Source organism: Lissotriton helveticus, chromosome 10, assembly GCF_964261635.1.
Source record: "Lissotriton helveticus chromosome 10, aLisHel1.1, whole genome shotgun sequence".
NCBI classification, from domain to species: domain Eukaryota; kingdom Metazoa; phylum Chordata; class Amphibia; order Caudata; family Salamandridae; genus Lissotriton; species Lissotriton helveticus.
The window spans coordinates 13,934,690-13,958,015 of record NC_136071.1 but is presented as its reverse complement, the minus strand read 5'-3'; the positions used below and the strand labels follow the sequence as shown (position 1 = coordinate 13,958,015).

The 23,326-nt window shown below is 52.2% G+C and overlaps 1 protein-coding gene across 2 annotated transcripts in view; it reads right to left on the bottom strand.

Annotated features, from left to right (window-relative positions):
• Window positions 1–766: 766 nt before the first annotated feature.
• HUWE1 (HECT, UBA and WWE domain containing E3 ubiquitin protein ligase 1) overlaps window positions 767–23,326 on the bottom strand; it is a 1,655,742-nt gene continuing 1,633,182 nt past the window's right edge. Inside the window, exon 82 of one of the 2 annotated variants that reach the window (XM_078664564.1) lies at window positions 767–2,050. In XM_078664564.1, coding sequence (XP_078520690.1) covers window positions 1,948–2,050 — 103 coding nt within the window. In that variant the 3' untranslated portion in view covers window positions 767–1,947. The remainder of the gene's footprint in view (window positions 2,051–23,326) is intronic. The other variant, XM_078664565.1, reaches the window with a different exon arrangement.

Below are 23,326 nucleotides of genomic sequence, written 5' to 3'. Positions count from 1 at the left end.
AAGGGTATCAATAACTATGATGGTATGGTCATCCTTTCACAAATATTCACTATTTTGTGCTTAGGTATTCAGAGTGCATAAAGTTCAGGGGCTTGATGCAACCTAAAGAACAAGTTACTTACATTCGGTAACGCATTAGCTGGTAGAGACTATCTAACTGCAGATTCCTAACAGATCCAGCCTGACGGCTGGGAAATTCAAAGGTAAGGAATCTGCAGCTAGAAGTCTCGATCAGATTACAGTATTTATGCCTGCAAGGCTGAACAAACAGAAATAAACTGCTGAGTAGAGCAGTCAGAATTCTATGCAGTGTTGCAATATCTCCAGGCCCTACATGCCAACTGTTGGCATCAATTTAATATGCCAAACCAACACGGGCACAAAAAGTATTACTTTAGACTTAGTACAGCAGAGACGGTCACTTGTATGGTTCTGCACTTCTATGAAGTCTTTCCCCGAATCAGGTGCGAGTTGGAGCCTGCAGCTCTGTTGTATGCCCCGTGTCAGACGGTGAGCTGTCGGAGGCCTTCAGACGTGTTCTGAACTGAAGGATGTACATATGTTGGGAACAAGAGAGGGTAGCATGATTCAAACTGATAAACTCCAGCAACATACAAGCACTTGGAAAGAACTATATAGTGCACAGCATAGAAGAGAAAGCACTTTTTAATTTGGGCCGTAGTACTATTTGGCAAGTAGGAATATACACTTCTAATACCTGAATATTGTTGTACAGGCACAAAATTACAAAAATGAATGAATCTCCTTATCTTTCAAACTAAACCTTTATTGAATTGCTTGTTTAATTTCTCCTCGGAAATGGCTAAAATTGACACGAGTGTGCTGCCACTCTCTGCGCTTATCCAAAGTTGGAACAAAACCAATGAGTAGCAGCATCTCACTGTAAATGTGCGTCCACACAGAGAAAGGACTCTTCAATGGCAAACCTGCAAAGAAAACACCTGTCACTTATTCCATTTTGTTTTTTCTCTCCCCCACTTTAAGAATGAAATTCAAACAACAAAGCATTATCTGATTAATTCAAACCTTTGTAAATTAAAAAAATATCGCACTAAATAAATATGTGGGGGGAGGAGGGAAAAAACTTGGATAACTGTCTTCCATTGTACACATTTCTTTTATACATACGGGCTTTCCATAGGCCCTCCCCTCCCTGGATGCGCACCATAACAGCTCCTTCAACTTCTGCTGCTAGAAAACCCACACAAAGTTCGTCAACGTCCAACAAAAATGTCTGGTGTGCGGGTGCCCTGTAGATGTCCCATGATTCCTGCATTTCTCCTTGACACCCTCCAAATAACCCCCAACAATCTCTTGCCTAGGAAGAAATAACCTCATGTTTGCCGCAGGAACAGGGCGGGGGACAAGGAAAGATTTCCCATTTGGATAATCATTTTCTGAGGTTTTTTTATTTACAGGAAAAGTGATCTGCATATGCGTTATAGAAAATAAAACCCAAAAAATGTCATAGTGAGAAGTGACCGCTCAGCAACAGCGATTTTTATTGGTGTTCACTTTCCCTCATCTTGTCGACAGGACAAGAGTGCAAGCCCCTGCTTGCCCCCCCACAAAAAAAAAAAAAAAAGTATCCTTTGTTAATAATTAAATGTGCACAGCAACACATTCCAAGCAAAAATTAAGAAATGCAAACAGAACAAAAAATATATATATTTATATATAATTTTGTTTCTCCCCTCCCCTCATCCCTATCAAAGGTTGAGTCCTTTAGTGGACAGTCCTTCCAAGATCTGGATTTATGTTGCACGCAGGTAGTTTCAGGCGGGCCCAAGCGACACCTGCCTCCTCCTTGATCTTGGGCAGCCAGGCAGTGTCGACAGGACACAGACAGGCTTTTCATTTCTTGGTTTGGAATTTTTCTCCCCCAGAGTCCGACAGTAGAACATTTAACAATGGCAAGATCCGTCTTTAAGCTAGACCAAAGCCCTCGGAGCACTCCTGGATAGCCATCAGCAGCATGTGGCGAAGTTTTTCATAACTCTCGTAGGCTGGTAGATCCAGCTGGTTAAAGCTAAGAGAGAAGGAGAACAAAAGAAAGACATCTTAGTCAGCACCACATGATATGAATTAGCAATGGCCCATATCATTGGCTTGAGACAACATGACAGAGGGTGCCCATCTTAATGAGGCTTATGGCTGCTGAATTAGAGGCCAATGAAATCCACAGAGGCAGTTTCTCTAGGAGAATCAACCCAGTGTTTAAGGACGGAAACATTTATTTTAAAGAATGCCTTCTCCATTCTTCTTCCAGCAATACTGGACCGTCAAGAAATGCATCTACAGAAGTTTCTAGAACAAACAAGTTACTTACCTTTGAGAAAGCTCTTGCTGGTAGAGACGTGCGAGTTACTTACCTTCGGTAACTATGTATCTGGTAGAGACGTTGTCTAGCCGCAGATTCCTTAACTTAGAATACCCCAGGCGTCATACTGGATCTGGATATGTTTTGCAGCAGCACCTCTGTGCGCCGAGGGATGGCGCCACATGACCCCGCCCTGACGTCGTCCACGTACGTGACATCAGCGAGGTCATACACGTCCCTCCCAGGAGGCGGACGTCAGTATTCTTCGGATAAACTTTTCCGCGGTACAACACGGAGCTACCAACAAAAAACTGAAAGCATGGGAACAGTGTGCAAGGGATGAAAAATCCGTGAGTAAAGAAAGAGGATGGTGGAAAACACCATTGTAAAAGACAGAATTTGACACTGCCTACATATAAGTGAAAAGCTGTGGGAAAAGCCCCGCAAGCTAAGCGAAGACCCTTCCCTGAGTGCAACAAGGGAAAAAACATATCAACAGACCAAAATAGACTGATATTGCCATGTAGAACCGTGTCGTTTACTAAGAACGGAGCACAGAAGAACAACAGTGCACCGTAGGAATGATGAAAAGACTGGCCCTTTCCCTATAATAACGGAGATTGAAACCAGAGCACAACCGACCCCCAAGAGGAGACAAGGGACCCGAGTCAATAGAAAAGACGGAAGGAGGGGAAGGTAACTGGAGAGGAAAACAAATCTCCTTGTGCCGTATTACAGGAAAAGAAGCCCCTCAGCCGAGGTTAACTGTATATGGAAACACTCAGAGAGGAGCCACACACTGAACTCCTGTGAGAGCTAACCCAATGACAACTGAAGAGGCCAGCGGAGGACACCACTCTGCAAGGTTCTCGCAGAACGGGGATGCTGGGTGGGCGTTAAGGAATCTGCAGCTAGACAACGTCTCTACCAGATACATCGTTACCGAAGGTAAGTAACTCGTACATCTGATAGAGACATCTAGCCGCAGATTCCTTAACTTAGAATAGATAACACAGCCATACCCCCAAAGGGGAGGTGGGTCTGCGACAGAACAGCAGCGGCAAGCACCCGATCCGGCAACAGAGTGACGGATAAAGGGGGAAGCTGTGGGGGAACAGCCAGACAGCACCCCAAGGAGCTCGGAGAGCAGAGATAACAGGATGAAAGACATACCAAGAATGCCTGAATAACGCCACAACATAACCACATACGAATGACAGGTAAAAACAGCACCAGTCATATATGAACACAAAGAAAGCGAGGAGCGAGAGGAAAAGGGACCACTCTCAGTGTAATGGTGCAAGAAGAGCATGAAGAGATGCAACCAGAAACGACCAGACTAGCTTATGGAAGGAAGGCTGGAGGAGCTTGTGCCAAGAACTAAGGCAAGAGGTAGAAAGAGCAATGCTCCGAAAATAGCAGGCGGGTACAGGAAACACGGCAAGTGCACACCCAGTCCCAAAAGGGGGGTAACAGGGGCGAACAGCAGCAATGTAAGCCCGGCGAAGCTGGACACCACCGCAAAATGCAGTAGGCAAATGGCCTCAAAGATTCCAAGGCGGCGTAGCCAAAGAAAACATAAGATTGCCCGACCGGGAAGCATGACGGCCAAAATGAGAATCAACTCACGAAGGCTAAAATTAAAATCAACCCACGAACATAGACATGTAGGGAGTTCCGAGTACGACCGCCATAAGAAGAGCTATGCCGCAGGCGTAGCGGACATAATAGAGGACGAGACCTATGAAGATGCACATCCAAAGGAAATGGCAGTAGAGGCACAAAAATAACAAAAGCATAGAAATGTGGGAAGAGTCTAAGAATCCGAGACCAAACCACTCAACTGGAGGAGAGCAACCAGCGTCCAAAAATAAATAAGTATAGTGTCTGAACACTCACAAAAGGAGCAGGTGGAAAACTGGTAGACAACCCAGTAAGTGGAAGCAAGGAGGAACCTTACAGGCAACTTGCAAACAACTGAGAAAAGCTCCCAAAAACATGGAGACATAGGTTCAGACCTTGCAGCCTCTAAAAGGTGGGAACCAGGAAGAGGAATGCCATGGCAACCGGCATGTGTACATAAGGTATAACGTCTAAATCTGTAGAGACAGGACTAGCCAGGAGCATGAAAATGTTCATACCAGATCATAGCTGGCACACTAAGGGCAGGCATGAGCCGTTTAGAAGAGGATATCAGGAAACCTCCCAAGGAGGCGGAACACCATAGAACGGACCACTAAGGGCGCATGGAGCCCACAGGTTCCCCATGCGAGGTAAACGGAGCTTAATAATAGCATCCAAGTACCCCACATGGAGTATGCACACCCCAAATATTGGGGGTACACCTATTAGGGCAATAAGCCCAGCCAAAAGAGCGCAGTAACAAACAACCCGTGAACAAGAGTTCCGAGCCTTAAGGCATTACCGAGCCGAACCATCGGTTTAATACCACAGTCAGAGGACTAGACAGCAACCTGTGGAACCTGCCACAGCATGCCAACAGGTAGCTCAAAACAAAAAAACGCATCCAGGGATGCTAATAAAAGGGTAATCGCCCTTGCAGAAAAAGAAGACTAAAGGCTCACTGCTCATGGTAACAGATTACATCTAAGGGTTGCAAAATGAAAAAGACCATGGAAGACAGGCCTAAGACTGAAGGGGGAGGACGAAAGCCTGCAAGGAGCCGATGAACCGCCGACTCGGCGTGAGCATCATACAAAAACACCTCCATCAAAGGGTAAGTCAACCAGTCGCTCCCGGATATTTTCAGGGAAGACGCTGTCTCGCAACCAAGCGTCAAGACTTAAGGCAACAGAGCCCGCCATAGCTCGGCCCAAAGAATCTGCAGTATCTAAGGCGGAGCGGATTTTGAATTCGGCATGGTCGCGGCCATCCCTAAGGAGGTCGACACGAGCGCCATCAGAGGTAGCACCCCAACAGCACCACATCCTCCAAACCTGGATCCGAAACAGTCGGCGCCGGAGCCGCCAGTGGCGCAGCAGAGGGCCCAGCGCGAGGCAAGGTATCAGTCGACGCCCCAGGCGGGGAAGGAGGAGGAGATGCCAACAAGGCCGGCAAAGCCACCGCGTAGGTCTCCATCTGGACTCTTGATGCACCCTCACTGGGATACGGTGGATAGGAGGACGACACGCAGGGCCGCATCACCCATGGAGAGCCCACGCCCCCGGAAGGCCGAACACCAGCTCCCGGGGACAAACTGCAACACTTACCCACCAGGGAGCGACGCCCTTGCGACATCGGAGAAGGACAAGGACGACGACCACAGCCGTATCCGAAGCCATCTGCTGAAGCTGATCGTGCGGAGGAGGTCGACCTGGAGAGATGCGCCAATAGAAGTTTCATTCGGCGCTACCGCCGCAACTTCGGCTTCAACTGTGGACACGCCTCACAATCAGTGGTGCTGTGATCCTCCCCAAACACCACATACAAATGAGATGAGGGTCCGTCACAGACATAAGACGCCCACACGACGTGCACGTTTTGAAGCCCGAAGGCATTTGCACACTGTTCCACCAGACAGAAGACAACTGGTGAAGAAAAAAGGGCCCTAAACAGGCCCGCAGCAAGACCGGATCCGCGTTGCACGCGGAAAAGGAAAGAAACTGACATAGGCGCCCCGGGGTGGGGTTAATGTGACCTCACTGACGTCACGAACGACGCCTGGGTGGAGTCGCGTGATGTCGCCCCACCCTCGGCACGCAGGGATGCTGTGGCAAAAAAGTTTCCGGATCCAGTATCACGCCTGGGGATAATTCTACGTGAAGGAATCTGCGGCTAGTAGTCTCTATCAGATACTCTCCATCTGGAGATGGAACGCTTTGAAACTGCCAAACCAGTTCTGTTCGACCCATAGTTAAATAGTTGATCAGATTTTCTTATAGAACTGGACCGATCCAGATAGAATTTTAAAACCCCTTTCAGGTCCAGAGAATGCAAAGCCCTCTCAGCTGGAGTGGAGGGATTGGGGAAAAAGGAGGGTAGAGAGATGGTCTGATTCACATGAAAATTTGACACCACCTTTGGAAGGAAAGAGGGGTGCGTCCTCAACAAGACCCTGTTAAGATGGAACACTCTTTAAGGTTCTTTAGAGCAGACAGCCTGTATTTCACTCATTCTGCGAGCTGACGTGATCGCTACCAAGAAAGCCGCCTTCCAAGAAAGACGCTGTAAGGTTGCTTTGTGTATGGGTTCAAAAGGCGGACCCATCAATTTTGATAGCACCAGGTTTAACTCCCAGGGTGGTGAAGGACGACGGACCGGGGGGTAGAACTTCTTTAAACCCTGCAAAAAATCCTTAACAGCCTGTACCTGGAAGAAGGAAGGTTGAGAAGGTGAACGTCTATATGCAGTTATAGCTGCTAAATGCACAATAATGGAAGAAAACTTCAACCCTGCTTTCGCCAGATAAAGTAGGTAAGGAAGGATGACCTCTTCCTGACCCTTGGTTGGATTACAATTGTTTTGCATACACCACATGTAAAACAGTTTCCACTTGCATGCAGACGAATGCCTCGTGGATGGTCTTCTTGCTTCCTTCAAGATGGACATGCAGTTCTGCGGTAGTCCTATGTGGCCATACTGGAGAACCTCAGGAGCCATGCTGCCAAGTTCAGGGAGGGAAGGTTGGGGTTATGAATCCTCCTGTTCATTTTGGACAGCAGGTCCAGTCGGCACGGCAGCTTCTTGTGAGGGCACTCTGATAGGTGCAGAAGGTCCGGGTACCACCATTGTGTCGGCCAGTCCGGGGCAATTAGTATCACCCTCGTGCACGAATGGTACCTCGTCGTTGAGAACCCAGTCTTCTCTGTCTTCGAAGTGACAGCTGAGCGCATCCGCTCTCACGTTCTGTTCTCCCCGCAGGTGGACTGCTGTGACTGACAGATTCCAAGCCAGGAGCCAATGCCAGAGTGTTTGAGCCTCCAGGGAAAGTGTGCGTGAGCAAATTCCCCCCGTTTGTTCAGGTAGTACATGGTGGTGGTGTTGTCCGTCTGTACTAATGCACAAGTTACTACTTGTGTAACAATATATCTGTAAGAGACATTAGTTAGTGATAGATTCCTTACCTTAGAATATCCCCAGGCGTCAGACTGGATCCGGAAAGTTTTGGGTAGCAGTACCCCTGCCTGTCAGTAGGTGGTGTCCTGCGGCTCCGCGTCCGCCACTGGTGTCGTAAGCGCCGAAATGACATCACGGAGAGTCCTTAGGCGCCACCCATGGGCGCTGACGTCCGTTCTGTACACTACTTTCCACGCCAGGAACGCAGAGCCATGCAAGATACTGACCATTGATGCATAAAACTAGGGCCCTAAAAGGGATGACCTTAACCCTAGTAATCAGTTCACAGAACGGGGAGGATGGGCGGGGCGGAATCTATCACTAACTAATGTCTCTTACAGATATATCGTTACACAAGTAGTAACTTGTCCATCTGAAAGAGACAGGTTAGTGATAGATTCCTTACCTTAGAATAGATACACCAGCAATACCAACCCCGGTGGTGGGTCTGCGAACAAGATTACACCAGAAAGTCACGGAGCACAGAACGGCCAAAGAAGCTGTCCCTCTGGACTGGACTGTCCAGGCAGTTGTGCTTGGTAAACGTGTGCAGCGAGGCCCACGTAGCTGCCTGACAAATGTCCTGCAAGGGAACGCCGAGTCCCAAGGCAGTAGTGGCTACTGTTGCCCTGGTGGAATGAGCACACAGCCCCACAGGAGGCTCCTTCTTAGCCAAGGAGGAACATGTTTTGATGCACAGAACTACCCACTGAGAGATGGTCCGCTTGGGCACAGCCCAACCTTTTTTGTCGCCCACGTATCCAACATAGAGCTGGTCATCCACCCGGAACTGTTGTGTACACTGCAGATAGAATGCGAGCGCCCGTTTTGGGTCCAGGCGATGGAGCCTCTCCTCCTCCCTTGAGGGATGCAGAGGCGGAAAGAAGGTGGGCAAAGTGATGGTCTGCCCGATGTGGAAGGGCGTAACAACCTTCGGCAAGAAAGAAGGGCGGGTCCTTAAAACCACCTTGTCTAGATTAACAGAAAGGAAAGGAGGTTTGGTAGAAAGAGCATGGAGCTCACTCACTCTTCTGGCAGAAGTGATAGCAACCAGGAAAGCAGTCTTTAAGGTGAGAAGACGTAAAGGACATTTGTGAAGCAGCTCAAAGGGAGCGCACATCAAATAAGTCAAGACAAGATTCCAGTCCCACTGAGGCATTATAAACGGAACCGGAGGGAACGTGTGAATAATGCCTTTCAGTAAACGGTTAACAACCGGGGACTTAAAAAGAGAAGGCTGACCAGGAAGCTGTAGAAAGGCGGAGATGGCAGAAAGATAACCTTTAATAGTGCCCAGAGCAGAGCCCTGCTGGGCCACGGAAAGAAGCAACAGAAGAACTTCTGAAAGAGGGGCAGAAAGGGGATCCACAGCCTTCACTGTGCACCATGCCACAAACTTGTTCCACTTGCAGGATGATACGGTTTTAGTGGAGGGACGCCTGGCTGCCAGAATAACATCACAGACTTCGGGAGGAAGATCGAAAGCTGTCAACTGTCGCCGCTCAATCTTCACGCATGAAGGTGGAGGCTGGACAGGTTCGGGTGAAGGACCGTCCCCTGCTGCTGCGACAGAAGATCCTCCTGAAGAGGCAGTTGGATCGGGTGATCGATCGCCATTCTGAGTAGCTTGGGATACCAGTATCTTCGGGCCCAATCTGGATGCACAAGGATGACTTGGGCCCGGCCGTGACAAATCTTCAGCACTCTGGGCAGAAATGGTATAGGTGGAAAGGCGTACAACAGACAGCAACTCCACTCACGACGAAAAGCGCCGCCGAGCGAGTGCCGCCTCGGAAATTAAAACATGCAGAACTGATGACATTGCGTTCTCTTCGGTGGCGAATAGATCTAACTAAGGCTCTCCGCATTGCTGAAAGAGACCTTGCGCCACGTCAGAGTTCAGACGCCATTCGTGATCCATCAAGCACCGGTGGCTGAGTTTCTCCGCCCTGGCGTTCAGAGAAGCTGCCAGGTGTTGAACCACCAAGGTAATGCCTTGATGTTCCAGCCATGTCCAGAGGCGCTAGCCTCCTGACATAGGGTCCAGGACCCCACCCCGTTGAACAAGTTACTTACCTTCGGTAACGATATATCTGTAAGAAACAGTAGTTAGTATTAGATTCCTTACCTTAGAATATCCCCAGGCGTCAGTCTGGATCCGGAAACTTTTGCGTAGCAGTACCCCTGCGCGTCGGTAGGCGTCGTCTGCAGGCGTCCCCTGCGGCTCCGCGTCCGTCGTCGGCGTCGTGATGACGTCGCTGGAGTATATAGACGCCACCTCCGCGCGCATACGAGCGGAGCAGCGCGAGGGGTAAGAAGGTGGCAATTTCGTCCCTACTTTATTGCACAAAGTAGCAATCAACCCCCAGACGTTTCTATGAGCTCATGAAACAACCAACTCTTTTCTATTGAGTCATGCAATTGCATGTATCCTGAGCCAAATTCCGCTGTAGGCACATTATAGCCTATATACCACTTGTAAAAAATTTGTCACTTTTATTTAGCTAACCATATTTTTAAAGTTACAAATAGTAAAACGTGAGTAAGGTGGGGAAGTTGTGCTCCCGTCCTGAAGAAGGGGCGCCAGCCCCGAAACATGTCGACGCACACATGAGGTGCTGTTCATTATTACGACAGAATCACCTCGCACATCACTTCTTTTAACAGTGCCAGCTCGAGGTTCTGAATAAAAAAAAATTTCACCTACAAGCCAGGTACTTTTTAACTCTTCACTACTCACCATCACTCACATTATCACTCACTTGCACCACACACACCATACATAGTCATTTGACAAGTGCTCCCGCGTAGTCGTAGGTCGCAGCACGCCGCATCCCGTTAGAGGGGTGCGAAGACCCCGATGATGAAGCATGACACCAAGGGGCCTTTTGGTGTGTGAGGGGTATTTTACATAACCTTGAGTGCTCCCATACTTTTCTTGGGTAGCATTTCCTCTGGTAGGATTCCTGTTGTTTATACACATTATCTTGTGGAGTAAGGATCCTACTCCTACTACTCTACCTCCCTTCCTTGTTGATTTGGTCAGTTCTTAGTACACAGCTTTTCCGCGCCAGAACACGCAGAGCCATGTGAGAACCAACACTGGTGCCATTTGAAACTAGGGCCCTGAAAGGGATGTCCTTAACCCTAGGTATCAGTTCGCAGAACGGGGAGGAAGGGTGGGGCGGTAAGGAATCTAATACTAACTACTGTTTCTTACAGATATATCGTTACCGAAGGTAAGTAACTTGTTCATCTGAAAGAAACAGGTTAGTATTAGATTCCTTACCTTAGAATAGATACCCCAGCAATACCAACCCCGGAGGTGGGTCTGCGAACCAATACAAGCATACACCAGAAAGTCCTGGAGGACCGAACGGCCAAAGAAGCCATCCCTCCGGACTTGACTGTCCAGGCAGTAGTGTCTCGCAAAGGTGTGCAGCGAGGCCCACGTAGCCGCCTGGCAAATGTCCTGCAAAGGGACTCCCTGGCCCAGGGCAGTAGTAGCAGCCGTGGCCCGAGTGGAATGGGCCCTCAGCCCAACAGGAGGCACCTTCCGAGCCAAAGAGTAGCACGCTTTGATGCACAGAACGACCCACCGAGAGATGGTCCGTTTATGTACCGCCCGTCCCTTCTTCGCACCCACGTAGCCAACAAATAGTTGGTCATCCACCCGGAACTGGCGTGTGCGATCCATATAAAATGAAAGCGCACGTTTTGGGTCCAGACGATGGAGCCGCTCTTCATCCTTTGAAGGATGCGGAGGCGGGAAGAAGGAGGGTAAGGTGATGGACTGCCCGATGTGGAAAGCAGAGACTACTTTGGGCAGGAAAGAAGGTCTAGTTCTCAGAACCACCTTGTCTGGATGAATGGACATGAAAGGAGGTTTGACAGAAAGAGCCTGGAGCTCACTCACCCTCCTGGCAGAGGTGATGGCAACCAGGAAGGCCGTCTTTAAAGTCAGGAGACGGAGAGGACAGGAATGAAGTGGCTCAAAGGGAGCGCACATCAAGAAGGTCAGAACCAGGTTCAAGTCCCACTGAGGCATCACGAACGGAACAGGTGGAAACATGTGCGTGATGCCCTTCAAGAATCTCGTTACAATAGGGGACTTGAACAAAGAAGGTTGATCAGGCAGCCTTAGAAAGGCCGAAAGGGCAGAAAGGTAGCCCTTGATAGTGCCCAGAGCAGAGCCCTGCTGGGCAAGAGAGAGAAGAAAGAGGAGAACCTCGGAAAGAGGGGCAGAGAGAGGGTCCACAGCCTTTGCTGTGCACCATGCCACAAATCTGTTCCACCGGCAGGCGTATACCGACTTTGTGGAGGGACGCCTGGCTGCCAGAATCACATCACAAACCTCAGGAGGCAAGTCAAATGGCCTCAACTGTCGCCGCTCAATCTCCACGCATGGAGGTGGAGACTGGACAGGTTCGGGTGGAGGACCGTCCCCTGCTGCTGCGACAGAAGGTCCTCCCGAAGGGGCAGGCGGATCGAGGGACCGACTGACATGCTGAGTAGCTCGGGATACCAGTACCTTCGAGCCCAGTCCGGAGCCACAAGGATAACTTGGGCCCAGTCGCGCCTGATCTTCTTCAGCACTCTGGGCAGAAGTGGTATAGGCGGAAAGGCGTACAACAGACCGCAGCTCCACTCGCGCCGAAAGGCGTCGCCGAGCGAGTGCCGTCTTGGAAACTCCAACGCGCAGAACTGATGACATTGCGCGTTCTCTTATGTGGCGAATAGATCTAACCAAGGCTCTCCCATTGCAGAAAGAGGCCTTTCGCCACGTCCGAGTTCAGACGCCATTCGTGATCCACCGAGCACCGACGGCTGAGTTCGGCCGCCCTGGCGTTCAGAGAACCTGCCAGGTGTTGAACCGTCAGAGTCACGCCCTGACGTTCCAGCCATTGCCAGAGACGCAGAGCCTCCTGGCAAAGGGTCCACGACCCCACTCCGCCCTGCTTGTTGCAGTACCACATGGCGGTGGTGTTGTCCGTGAACACCTGCACTACACTCCCGTTGACAAAGGGGAGGAATGCCTAGAGTGCTAGGCGAATCGCCCGCAGCTCCAACATGTTGATGTGGAGCAGGGACTCCGCCAGAGACCAGATGCCTCTGATCTCCGCCTCTCCCAAGTGGCCTCCCCAGCCCTGGAGGGACGCGTCCGTCACAACCACGTGCTCCGGTTGGGGAAGGGAGAGGGATCTGCCTCTGACCCAATCGCGGTCCGTAAGCCACCACTGCAACTGTCTCGCAGTGCCCTCCGAGATCAGGACATGGTCGGATAGGTTGCCTTGATGCTGGGCCCACTGAAACTTCAGGTCCCACTGCAGAGCCCGCATCCGCCACCAGGCGTGATGCACCAGAAGGATGCAGGAAGCCATCAGCCCCAGCAGCCGCAGCGTCAACCTGACCGAAACCCGGGATAACGGCTGCAAGATGGGAATCAAAGCCTGTATATCTCGGACTCGCCGTTCCGGAGGATAAACCCGAAACTGCGCCGAGTCGAGAACCGCTCCGATGAAAAGGAGCGTTTGAGAGGGACACAGGTGTGATTTCGGCACATTGATGGAAAACCCCAGCTCGTGCAGGAGGTCTGCCGTCATCTGAAGGTGGTGGACGACTGTCTGGGGCGAGCCCGCCTTCAACAACCAGTCGTCGAGGTAGGGGAAGACTGAAACCCCTAACCGGCGCAGATGAGCTGCGACCACCGCCATCACACGGGGCGCTGGTAAGGCCGAAAGGGAGCACGATAAACTGAAAGTGCTCGTGGCCTACCGTGAACCGCAGGTAACGTCGGTGGGCCGGCAGGACGGGGATGTGAAAATACGCATCCTGCAAGTCCAACGCCACCATCTAGTCTTGCGGGTCTAGAGCAGCCAAGACCTGAGCCAAAGTCAACATCTTGAATTTCTCCTTCTGGAGGAAGCCGTTGACGTTCCGTAGATCCAAGATAGGACGTAGGCCCCCCTTGTCCTTCTTGGGTACCAGAAAGTAGTGGGAATAGCAACCACGCCCTACTTCTGGCCCAGGAACGCGCTCGATGGCCCCCTTGGCCAAGAGGGCCGTAACTTCCTCCTGCAGAAGTGTCAAGTGGTCCCCCGACACACGGTGGTTCTGCGGTGGCATGGCTGGAGGAGTGGTCTCGAAGGGGAGGGAGTAGCCCCTTCGGACTAGCTGCAGCACCCACCTGTCCGATGTGATAGTGCGCCAGCGGGAGTGGTGATGGCGAACCCTGCCACCCACTGGCGTTACATGGGCCTGAAAGCTCGGACTAGGAGGATTTGGAGGCTGATGCTGTGGGGGGAGGTGTGGTCTGACCTCACCGTTGTCCCCGACCGCCTCCACGGCGGAATCCACGGCCGCCACCGCGTTGAGAAGTGTTCTGCGGCGCGTGGCTGGCAGCACGTGTGGGACCGCCCCTTCCTTGGCCACGAAAGGAGCGAAACGAACCAGTTTGCCGGCGCTGGGTCGAGAGACCCAAGGACTTGGCCGTGACCCTGGAGTCCTTGAAGCGCTCCAGCGCGTAGTCCGCTTTGTCGCCAAACAGGCGACTGCCATCGAACGGCATGTCCATCAAAGTATTTTGGACATCCGCCGAAAAGTTGGCGGACCTCAGCCAGGCGTGGCGACGAATCGCCACCGTCGTGGACATCGCTCTGCCCAGCGAGTCGGTCGTATCAAGACCACACCTGATGGAATATCGTGCCGCGTCTCGGCCTTCAATCATAGCCTTGCCGAGCTTTGCCCGTACCTCCTGCGGGCATTCCGGCAGACACTCCGCGACCGTATCCCACAGAGAGTGGGTGTAGCGGCCCAAGAGGCATGCGGTGTTGCAAGACCGCAGTCCCAAACTAAGGGACGAGAAGACCTTTTTCCCATACTGGTCGTACCTCTTTGATTCCCGGTCGGGCGGGGCCGACGGGAATGCGGTCTGGGAAGTTGAGGCCTGGATCACCAGACTCTCAGGGGTGGGATGGGTGGACAGGAACTTGGGGTCGTCGGGACACGGACGGTGGCGTCTGGCCACGTTCCTATCAACAGGCGAACCTGAAGCGGGCCTGGACCACGTGCCCAAAAGAACGTCTGTCAAGGCTTCGTTGAACGGCAGCAGAGGCTCCTGTGGGCATGACTGCGGTTTGAAGACCTCAGTGAGGATGTTAGGCCTCACGACCGCGACGGGGAGCTCAAGGTGTAAAGCCTTGGCAGCCCTCATCAACACCACTGAATAAGCAGCCCCAGCCTCCGAAGCCACAGTAGGAGGCGAGACAAAGCCAGGGTTAGGAGAGTCGTCCAGACCACTGGCGTCACCCAAATCACCTGTCCAGTCCACGTCGTACTGACACTCGCGTGACAGAGGGTCCTCAGACCCCTCCCAACCCTCTCCGTATTCTACATCATCCCCATATTCGGAGTCAACAATGTAGACCGGCTCCTCGGGGTTCGTGGGCCCCATCGGCGTCGGACTCGGCGTCGGGCGACGCCGGTCCGACTCCGCGTCCGGAGTCGGAGAGGAAAGGGGGACGGCGCCGCCCGGAGCCGGAGCACCGGCGCCGCGCGGGGGTGGCGCCGGGGGCAACCCCGATGGAATCGGCGCCGGAGAGGCCGGTAGACCAGCCGGCGTCGACCCCGAAGGACCCTGCGGCACCGGGGTCGGAGCCGCCGGCGGCGTCGGGGCAGGGACACCCGGACCGCTAGGGCCCCCGGACGGGAGAACAGGGCCCGAAGGCGCCGTAAGCCCCGTCTGAGGAGACAGTGCCCTCATGGCCATGAGGAACTCCTCTATCTCCTCACGCGACGCGCCGTGCCGTGTCCAGGGACCGGAGGGTATGGAGCAGGCCGCGCCGGCGTCTCACGCGGAGCCGCAGGGGTGGGGTCACCCGAACCCCCGGCCGCATCGCGCGAGCGTCGGTGGGAGTCGGGGGTACGATGACGACGCCTCGACTTCTTGTGTTTCCTACCTGAGGAACCAGAGGAATGGTGACTACTTCCGGAGCGCTCGCGATGGCTCCGCGACCGCTCCCTCGACCGCTCCCTCGACCTCCGGCCGGACCGGGACCGCTCTTGACGTGGGGCCGACACCCGCAGTTCGAGTAGCTTGCGGGACCGCTCCCGCCTAGCCTTACTCGTCTGGGCCCGGCAATCGGCGCAGTCGTCCACGGCGTGGTCGGGGCCTAGACACCGGAGGCAGAGTCGGTGATGATCCGTGACCGACATCGTGCGGTCACAGCCGTCACAGTTCTTAAAACCGGGCATCCTACCGGCACCGAAATAAGAAGCAAGATTCACAAAAAAACTTTGGTCAAAAGACCGGAGTACTGCACTTCTCGGATCTGCGCTAACTGGCGCGGAAAAAAGAAGAACTGACATCAGCGCGCGGAGGCGTCGTCTATATACTCCAGCGACGTCATCACGGCGCACGACGCCGACGACGGACGCGGAGCCGCAGGGGACGCCTGCAGCCGCGCAGGGGTACTGCTACGCAAAAGTTTCCGGATCCAGACTGACGCCTGGGGATATTCTAAGGTAAGGAATTTAATACTAACCTATTTCTTTCAGATCTGTTTGTTGCAATACCACATGGTGGTGGTGTTGTCCGTGAACACCTGCACCACACTTCCCAGGACAGAGGGTAGGAATGCCTTCAGTGCAAGGCAGATCGCCCGCAACTCCAAAAGGTTAATATGGAGCCGGGACTCCGGCGGAGATCAGAGGCCTCTGATCTACGCCTCTCCCAAGTGGCTGCCCCATCCCAGGAGGGACGCATCCGTCACAACTACGTGCTCCGGTTGGTGTAGGGAGAGGGATCTGCCATGGACCCAATCGAGATTCGTGAGGCACCACAATTGTTGTGCAGTGCCCTCCGAGATCTGGACATGATCGGACAGGTTGCCCTGATGCTGCGCCCACTGGAACTTCAGGTCCCACTGCAGAGCCCGCATATGCCATCTGGCATGTTGCACTAGCAGGATGCAGGAGGCCATCAGGCCCAGGAGCCGGAGGGTCATCCTGACAAACCCGGGAAAGAGGCTGAAAGATCGGACTCATAGCCTGAATATCCCGGACTCGCTGCTCGGGAGCATAAACCCGAAACCGCGTCGAATCCAGTACCGCTCCAATGAAGGGGAGCTTCCGAGAGGGACTCCGGTGGGACTTCGGCACGTTGATGGAGAACCCCAGCAGGTGCAGGTGGTCGGCCGTAGCCTGAAGGAGCCCGCCTTCAACAACCAGTCGTCGAGGTAGGGGAAGACTGGAACCCCTGATCTGCGCAGATGAGCTGCGACCACCGCCATCACCTTCGGGAACACCCGAGGGACGCTGGTAAGGCTGAAGGGGAGCACTGCAAACAAAAATGCTCCTGGCCTACCATGAACCGCAGGTAACGCCGGTAAGCCAGCAGGACGGGGATGTGAAAATATGTGTCCTGCAAGTCCAACGCTACCATGCAGTCTCCAGGGTCTAGGGTAGCCAGGACCAGAGCCAGAGTCAGTATCTTGAACTTCTCCCGGAGGAAGCAATTGAATTCCCGGGGGTCGAAGAAAGTAGTGGGAGTAACAACCACTCCCTACTTCCTGCCTGTAAACGTGCTCAATGGCCTGTTAGGGAAGAACCAAATGATCCCCCGACAGACGGTGGCACCGAGGTGGCATGGCTGGAGGGGAGGACTGAAAGGGAATGGAATAACCCTTGCGGATTATCACCCACTTGTCCGACGTAATGTCGCGCCAGTGGGGGAGGTGGTGGCAGATCCTGCCACCCACTGGCATGGGGTCCTCCACAAAGCTTGGACTAGGAAGGTTTGGAGGTAGGAGCAGCGGGGTGAAAGTGGACTGACCCGCACACTGATTCACCGACGCGCCCTTGCGGAAGCCGCGATCACGGCCGCGCTGAGGCTGGGTCTGCACAGGCTTGTTGAAGGAACATGCCTGGGTGGCTCTGCCCTGGCCACAAAAGGAACGAAAACCAGGAGTGGCCGGGTTATTTGCAGAAAGACCCAAGGACTTGGCCGTGACCCCAAGTCCTTAACATGCTCCAAAGCCCTATCAGCCTTGTCGCCAAACAGGTGGGTGCCATCGATGGGCATATCTATGAGCGAGCTCTGGACATCGGGCGAGAACCCAGTTGAACGCAACCAGGCGTGGTGTCTCAACGTCACCGTTGTAGAAATGGCCCTGCCCAACGAGTCTGCGGTGGTCAACCACACCAAATGGCGAACTTCGCCGCATCCTTACATTCAGCAATCGCCTGAGAAAGGACAGCTGGACCTCCTCAGGACAGTGAGGCAACACTTGAGCAACGGTATCCTTCACTGCGTGGGAGTAGCGGCCCAACAAGCAAGCGGTGTTCACCGACCGCAGCCCCAGACTGGCCCAAGAGAACAATCGCTTACCAAACTGTACCAGTTTCTTAGAGTCCTTGTCCAGCCGAGCCGAGGGAAAGGCACTCTGCGTCGTCGAGGCCTGGATGATCAGACTTTCAGGCATGGGATGGGTGGTCAGAAAGGCCAGGTGTCGGCATCTGGTGACTTTTTATCCACAGGGGCTCCCGTGGCCAGCAGCAACCAAGTGCCCAAGAGAACTTCGGTAAGGGCGTCATTGAAGGGAAGCAATGGCTCCGATGAAGTAGACGCTGTCTGGAGCACCTCGGTGGGGGGGTTGGTTTTGAGGGCCACCGTGGGGAGGTCGAGGCTGAGGGTCTCGGCAGCCCGACGGAGCACCATCGTGTAGGAAGCGCCCTCCTCCATCGTAGGCGGGGGAGAGGCAAACCCCTGGTCAGAAGAGACAGAGGTCGCCGACGTCCTTCAGGTCGTTCACCCAATCCTGCTCGGAGTCACGGGCAAGAGAGTCCGAGGACCCTTCCCAGTCTTCCTCCGCCTCTGGCGCAGGAGGGGTCTGTCGCGGCAGCAAAGCCGGAACAGGGAAAAACTGAGTCGGAAACGGCGCCGGCTGGGTGCCGGAACCGGCGCTGCCTCCCAATGTGGATCACAGACCGGAACAAAATGGTCCTGGAACCGGGGCAAGGGTGGGAGGAACGGCACCCACTGTGGCGCAGGGGCCGGAGCTCGCGGCGCAGCACCACATGGCGCCGGAGCTAACAGCGTAGGATCCTGTGGCACTGGGGCTGGATCTGCTGGCTGAGCCGCCGGGCCGTCAGGATCTGGACACGGGACGGCGGGGCCTGAAGGCGCGCCGGCGGGAGCTCGAGGCCTAAAAAGGCGGTCCGTGGCAGAAAGAAACTCTTGCACCAGTTCGGGAGTCGGCGAAGGATCCGGGTAGGGCAGGTAGACCGTGGGACTCCCGGGCTCCAGAGGAGCCGCAGGGGCGGAGCCCCTGTCCCCCTCGCCTGCATCCGAGGAGCGACGGGGGGACGTTGGAGAGCGAACACACTTCTTCGACTTTTTTATGACGTCGCTTACGGGAGTCCGAGGGCGAAGACTTGGAGCCAGAGGAGCGACGACTACGGTCCCGCGAGTGGTCCCTAGACCCGGAGCGGCGGTGAGACGAATGCCGGACCTCCAGCAACATCTGTCACCACTCCCTCAAGCCTTCGGGGCCATGGCTCGACAGTCCCGGGAGTCGTGATCAGTCTCCAGGCAGTAGAGGCAAACATCGTGGGTGTCCGCCACCGACATATTACGGCGGCAGGCCTCACAGGACTTCGAGCCAGGCATCCCTACGTGCACCAGGATAAAAAAGAGGGGAGATAAAAGTCTCAAAATAGTAGTCAAAAAGTGACTAAGGTACGTGCTCAATCTGGATCTGCGCTTGCTGGCGCGGAAGAAAGAAAGAACTGACGTCAGCGCGCATGGGTGGTGTCTAAGAACTCTCCGTGACATCATCTCGGCGCTTACAACGCCAGTGACGGAAGCGGAGCCGCAGGATGCCACCTGACGCGCAGGGGTACTGCTAAGCAAAACTTTCCGGATCCAGTCTGACGCCTGGGGATATTCTAAGGTAAGGAGTCTATCACTAACGTTTCTCTTTCAGATAGTGAGGTTGCCTTAATGGAGGGGAGGAAAGCTTTGAAGGCTAGGTGAACTGCTCTCAGCTCTAACATGTTGATGTGGTAGGATCGCTCTTTTGGAGATCACAGTCCTTGAGTCTGGAGAGGTCCCATGTGGAACCCACAACCCTGCAGCCAGGTGTCTGATCAGTGTCTGAGCAGACGGAGATTGATGGAAAGGAATTCCGACTTGCATATTTCGTTTTCTCATCCACCAAGGTATGGACGCACATGCCGCGTTTGATACGTATTTTTTCGTCCCAGCGAGCTGTCTGCTGATCCCACTTGTCCTCCAGATCCTGCTGAAGAGTACGCATTCACAGTCTGGCATTGGGAACCAGGAAGATGCAGGATTCCATCGACCCTAGCAGGGAGGCAATCCGATGCACAGGCATTTTTGTGTTGTGCAGAACCAGCTGGCATTTCTGTATGAGGGAACACTGTTTCTCCTCCAAAGGAAACACTTTTCCTACCACGGAGTCTAGCAGAGCTCCTAAGAAGGAAAATGCTACTTACCAGTATACATCTGTTTTTGGTATGTAGAGCTGCAGAGTTGTACACTTCGCATTAGATCGCCACCTGGTGTTGGGCTCAGATGATTGCATGTTGTCGTTGTTTTGGAAGAAGTCTTTGTAATCAGGAGATAGGTGACTCCTCCCTGGGACGATTAGTGCGCATGGGCATCGGCTCCATCCTCAGATTGTTTTTCGCCATGATGGGAAATGATGGAGTTAGTAGAAGTAAAGAAAAAGATGTCCATGCGTGTGCATCTAAGTAAGACAAAACTGGAACAGATACAAGTCCCGGGGAGGCGGGAGGGCATGTAGGACTCTGCAGCTCTACATGCCAAGAACAGATGCATACTGGTAAGTAGCATATTCCGTTCGAGGCATATGAGCTGCAGATTGTACACTTAGCATCGATTGTGCAGCAGTGTCTCCCCTAGCGGTGGTCGCTTGTATCCGTTGCAGTAGTTTGAAAGAGTTTTAAGGACCGCTTGGCCTACTGCAGCTTGCTGCTTGGCTTGCACATCAACAATAGTGTTTAGTGAAGGTGGGCATTGTAGACCATGTTGCTGCCTTGGATATGTCCTCTAGGGGGATGTTTCCTAAGAAAGCCATAGAGGCTCCTAGTTTGCGTGTTGAGTGCGCTCTAGGAGGAACTGTTAATGTACGTTTTGCTTTTTGATAGCATATTTGTATACATTTTACAATCCACCTTGCAATCCCATCTTTAGAGATGGGGTTGCCTTTATGAGGTGGAGAGAAAGACACAAATAGTTGTTTTGTTTTTCGAAAAGACTTAGTCCTATCTATATAGTAGAGAAGAGCTCTTAACATCTAACATGTGTAGAGCCCTTTCTGCCACAGAGTCTGGGTTTTGGAAAAACTTAGGTAACTCTACAGATTGGTTTAAATGAAAAGGAGTTATGACTTTTGGAAGGAATTTTGGATTAGTTCTTAAAACCACTTTGTTACGATGTAGTTGTCAAAATGGTTCTTGTATTGTAAATGCTTGTATCTCACTTACTCTTCTAAGAGAGGTAATAGCAATAAGGAAAGCTGTTTTCCACGTGAGGAATTGCAGTTCACATTTATGTAAAGGCTCAAAAGGGGGTCCCATGATTCTTGTAAGAACGTTTAGATTCCATACTGAAGAAAGGTGGCAACCTGGGTGGGATGATTCTTTTTAATCCTTCCATAAATGCTTTAATTGCAGGCACTCTGAAAAGAGACAGATGTCTATTTTGTAAATATGCTGAAATTGCAGCAAGGTGCAGGCGTATGGATGAATATGCCAAGTTACACCTTTGTAAATGTAAAAGGTAACAAATGATATTCTGTTCTGAAGCATCCAGGGGATCAATTTGGTAATTGTTGCAATAAATGGCAAATCTCTTCCATTTAGCAGCATAACAAGCTCTGGTAGTCGGTCTCCTAGCCTCTTTAATAAAGTTCATACAGTCTGGGGGTAGGTTAAGATAACCAAACTCTAAGACTTCAGGAGCCAGATTCAGTTGATTTGGATCGGGATGTCGGATGTCTCCATGGTTCTGCGTTAGCAGGGATGGAGTCAGTCGTAGCTTTTGGAGTGGAACTAGAGATAGTTCTAGCAGTGTGGTGAACCACGGTTGGCGTGCCCATGTGGGAGCTACTAGGATTAATTTGAGAGGCTGTTGTCTGAGCTTTCGTACTACTAAATGGTATTAGTGGTAGTGGCGGAAAAGCGTACGCAAATCTGCCTGACCAGTTCATCCATATCGCATTGCCCTTGGACAGCGGGTGTAGAAACCTGGCGGCTAAGGTTGCACATTTTGCGTTTTTTGGGTGTGGCGAACAGATCTATGTCTGGATGACCCCACTTGTGAAAGAATTGTTGAAGAACCTGCGGATGTAGTTCCCATTCGTGAATTTGTTGTGTCTGCCGACTCAACAGATCTGCTATCTGATTGTGAACTCCTGGAAGGTGCTCTGCCAACAGATATATGTTCTGTGGAATGGCCCATCTCCAAATGTTCTGTGTGAGCTGGGACAGTTGTAGAGAGTGTCCCCACGTTTTTGTAAATAATACATGGCTGTCATGTTGTCTGTCCGGATTAAGACAGCTTTGTTCTGTACTTGTACTTGGAATGTTTTGAGTGCTCGGAATATTGCTATCAGCTCTAGATGGTTGATATGGAACAATTTTTGTTGACTGTTCCACTGTCCTGGAGTTGTATGATGTAGGAGATGGGCTCCCCATCCTGTGAGGGATTCGTTTGCTGTGAGCACTAGTTGTGGAACAGGTTCGAAGAACGGCCACCCTTTTGTCAAGTTTTTTGATGTTCCACCACTGCAGAGAGCGATGTGTGCGGCTGTCTACCAACACATTCCTGTAACGGATGCATTTGCAGTCTTGCATATGGTACTATGAAGATGCAAGATGCCATCATGCCTATCAGTCTCATGAACACTCTGGCTTGCAGAGATTGTTGATGTTGGAAGACTGTGACTAAGGACTGAATGCTCTCTATCGTTGCTGGACTGGGATACGCTAGAGCCGTAGACGTGCCTATTGTAGCCCCTAGATACTGGTGTATATGAGAGGGTTGCAGGTGCGACTTGGTGCAGTTGATTGTGAACCCTAAGTCGTGCAATGTTTGAATTGTCTGATGTGTGTGTTGAACACACTGATTGAATGACTTGGCTTTTATGAGCCAATCGTCTAGATAAGGGAAGGCATGTATTTGTTGTCTCCTGAGATGTGCTGCTACTACTGCTAGGCACTTTGTGAATACTCGTGGTGCTGTTGCCACTCCGAATGGAAGGACTTTGAACTGATAATGTTGTCCTTCCAGTACAAACCTTAGATACTTTCTGTGAGCAGGATGTATAGGAATGTGGAAATAGGCGTCCTTTAGGTCTAGTGTTGTGAGGAAATCGCCTTGTTGCAGCAGTGGGAGCACTTGTAAAGTGATCATATGAAAATGATCTGATTGTATGTAATGGTTGAGGGGCCTGAGGTCGAGAATTGGTCTTAGTGTCCCGTCCTTGGGAATTAGAAAGTACAGCGAGTAAACCACTGTTCCTTGTTCTTGTAAAGGAACTATTTGTATTGTGTCCTTTTGTAGAAGTGACAGAACTTCTTGTTTGAGCAGAGTTAGGTGTTCTGTAGACATTGGACGCTGCCTGGGTGGTATGTGTGGAGGGGTTGCTGTAAGTTCTAGGCAGTAGCCATACTGGACAATTTGTCTTACCCACCTGTCCGTTGTGATGGAATTCCAGACCGGTAGGAACTGTGCTAATATGCCCCCCACAGGAGTGGAATGCTGTAGGGGAGGCAGAGGGAAGTAACTTTTGTGGCAGAAGAGGTTCGATTAACCCGACCTCTTCCTTTGTTGTTATTCCCTCTGTATCCTACTCTAAAACA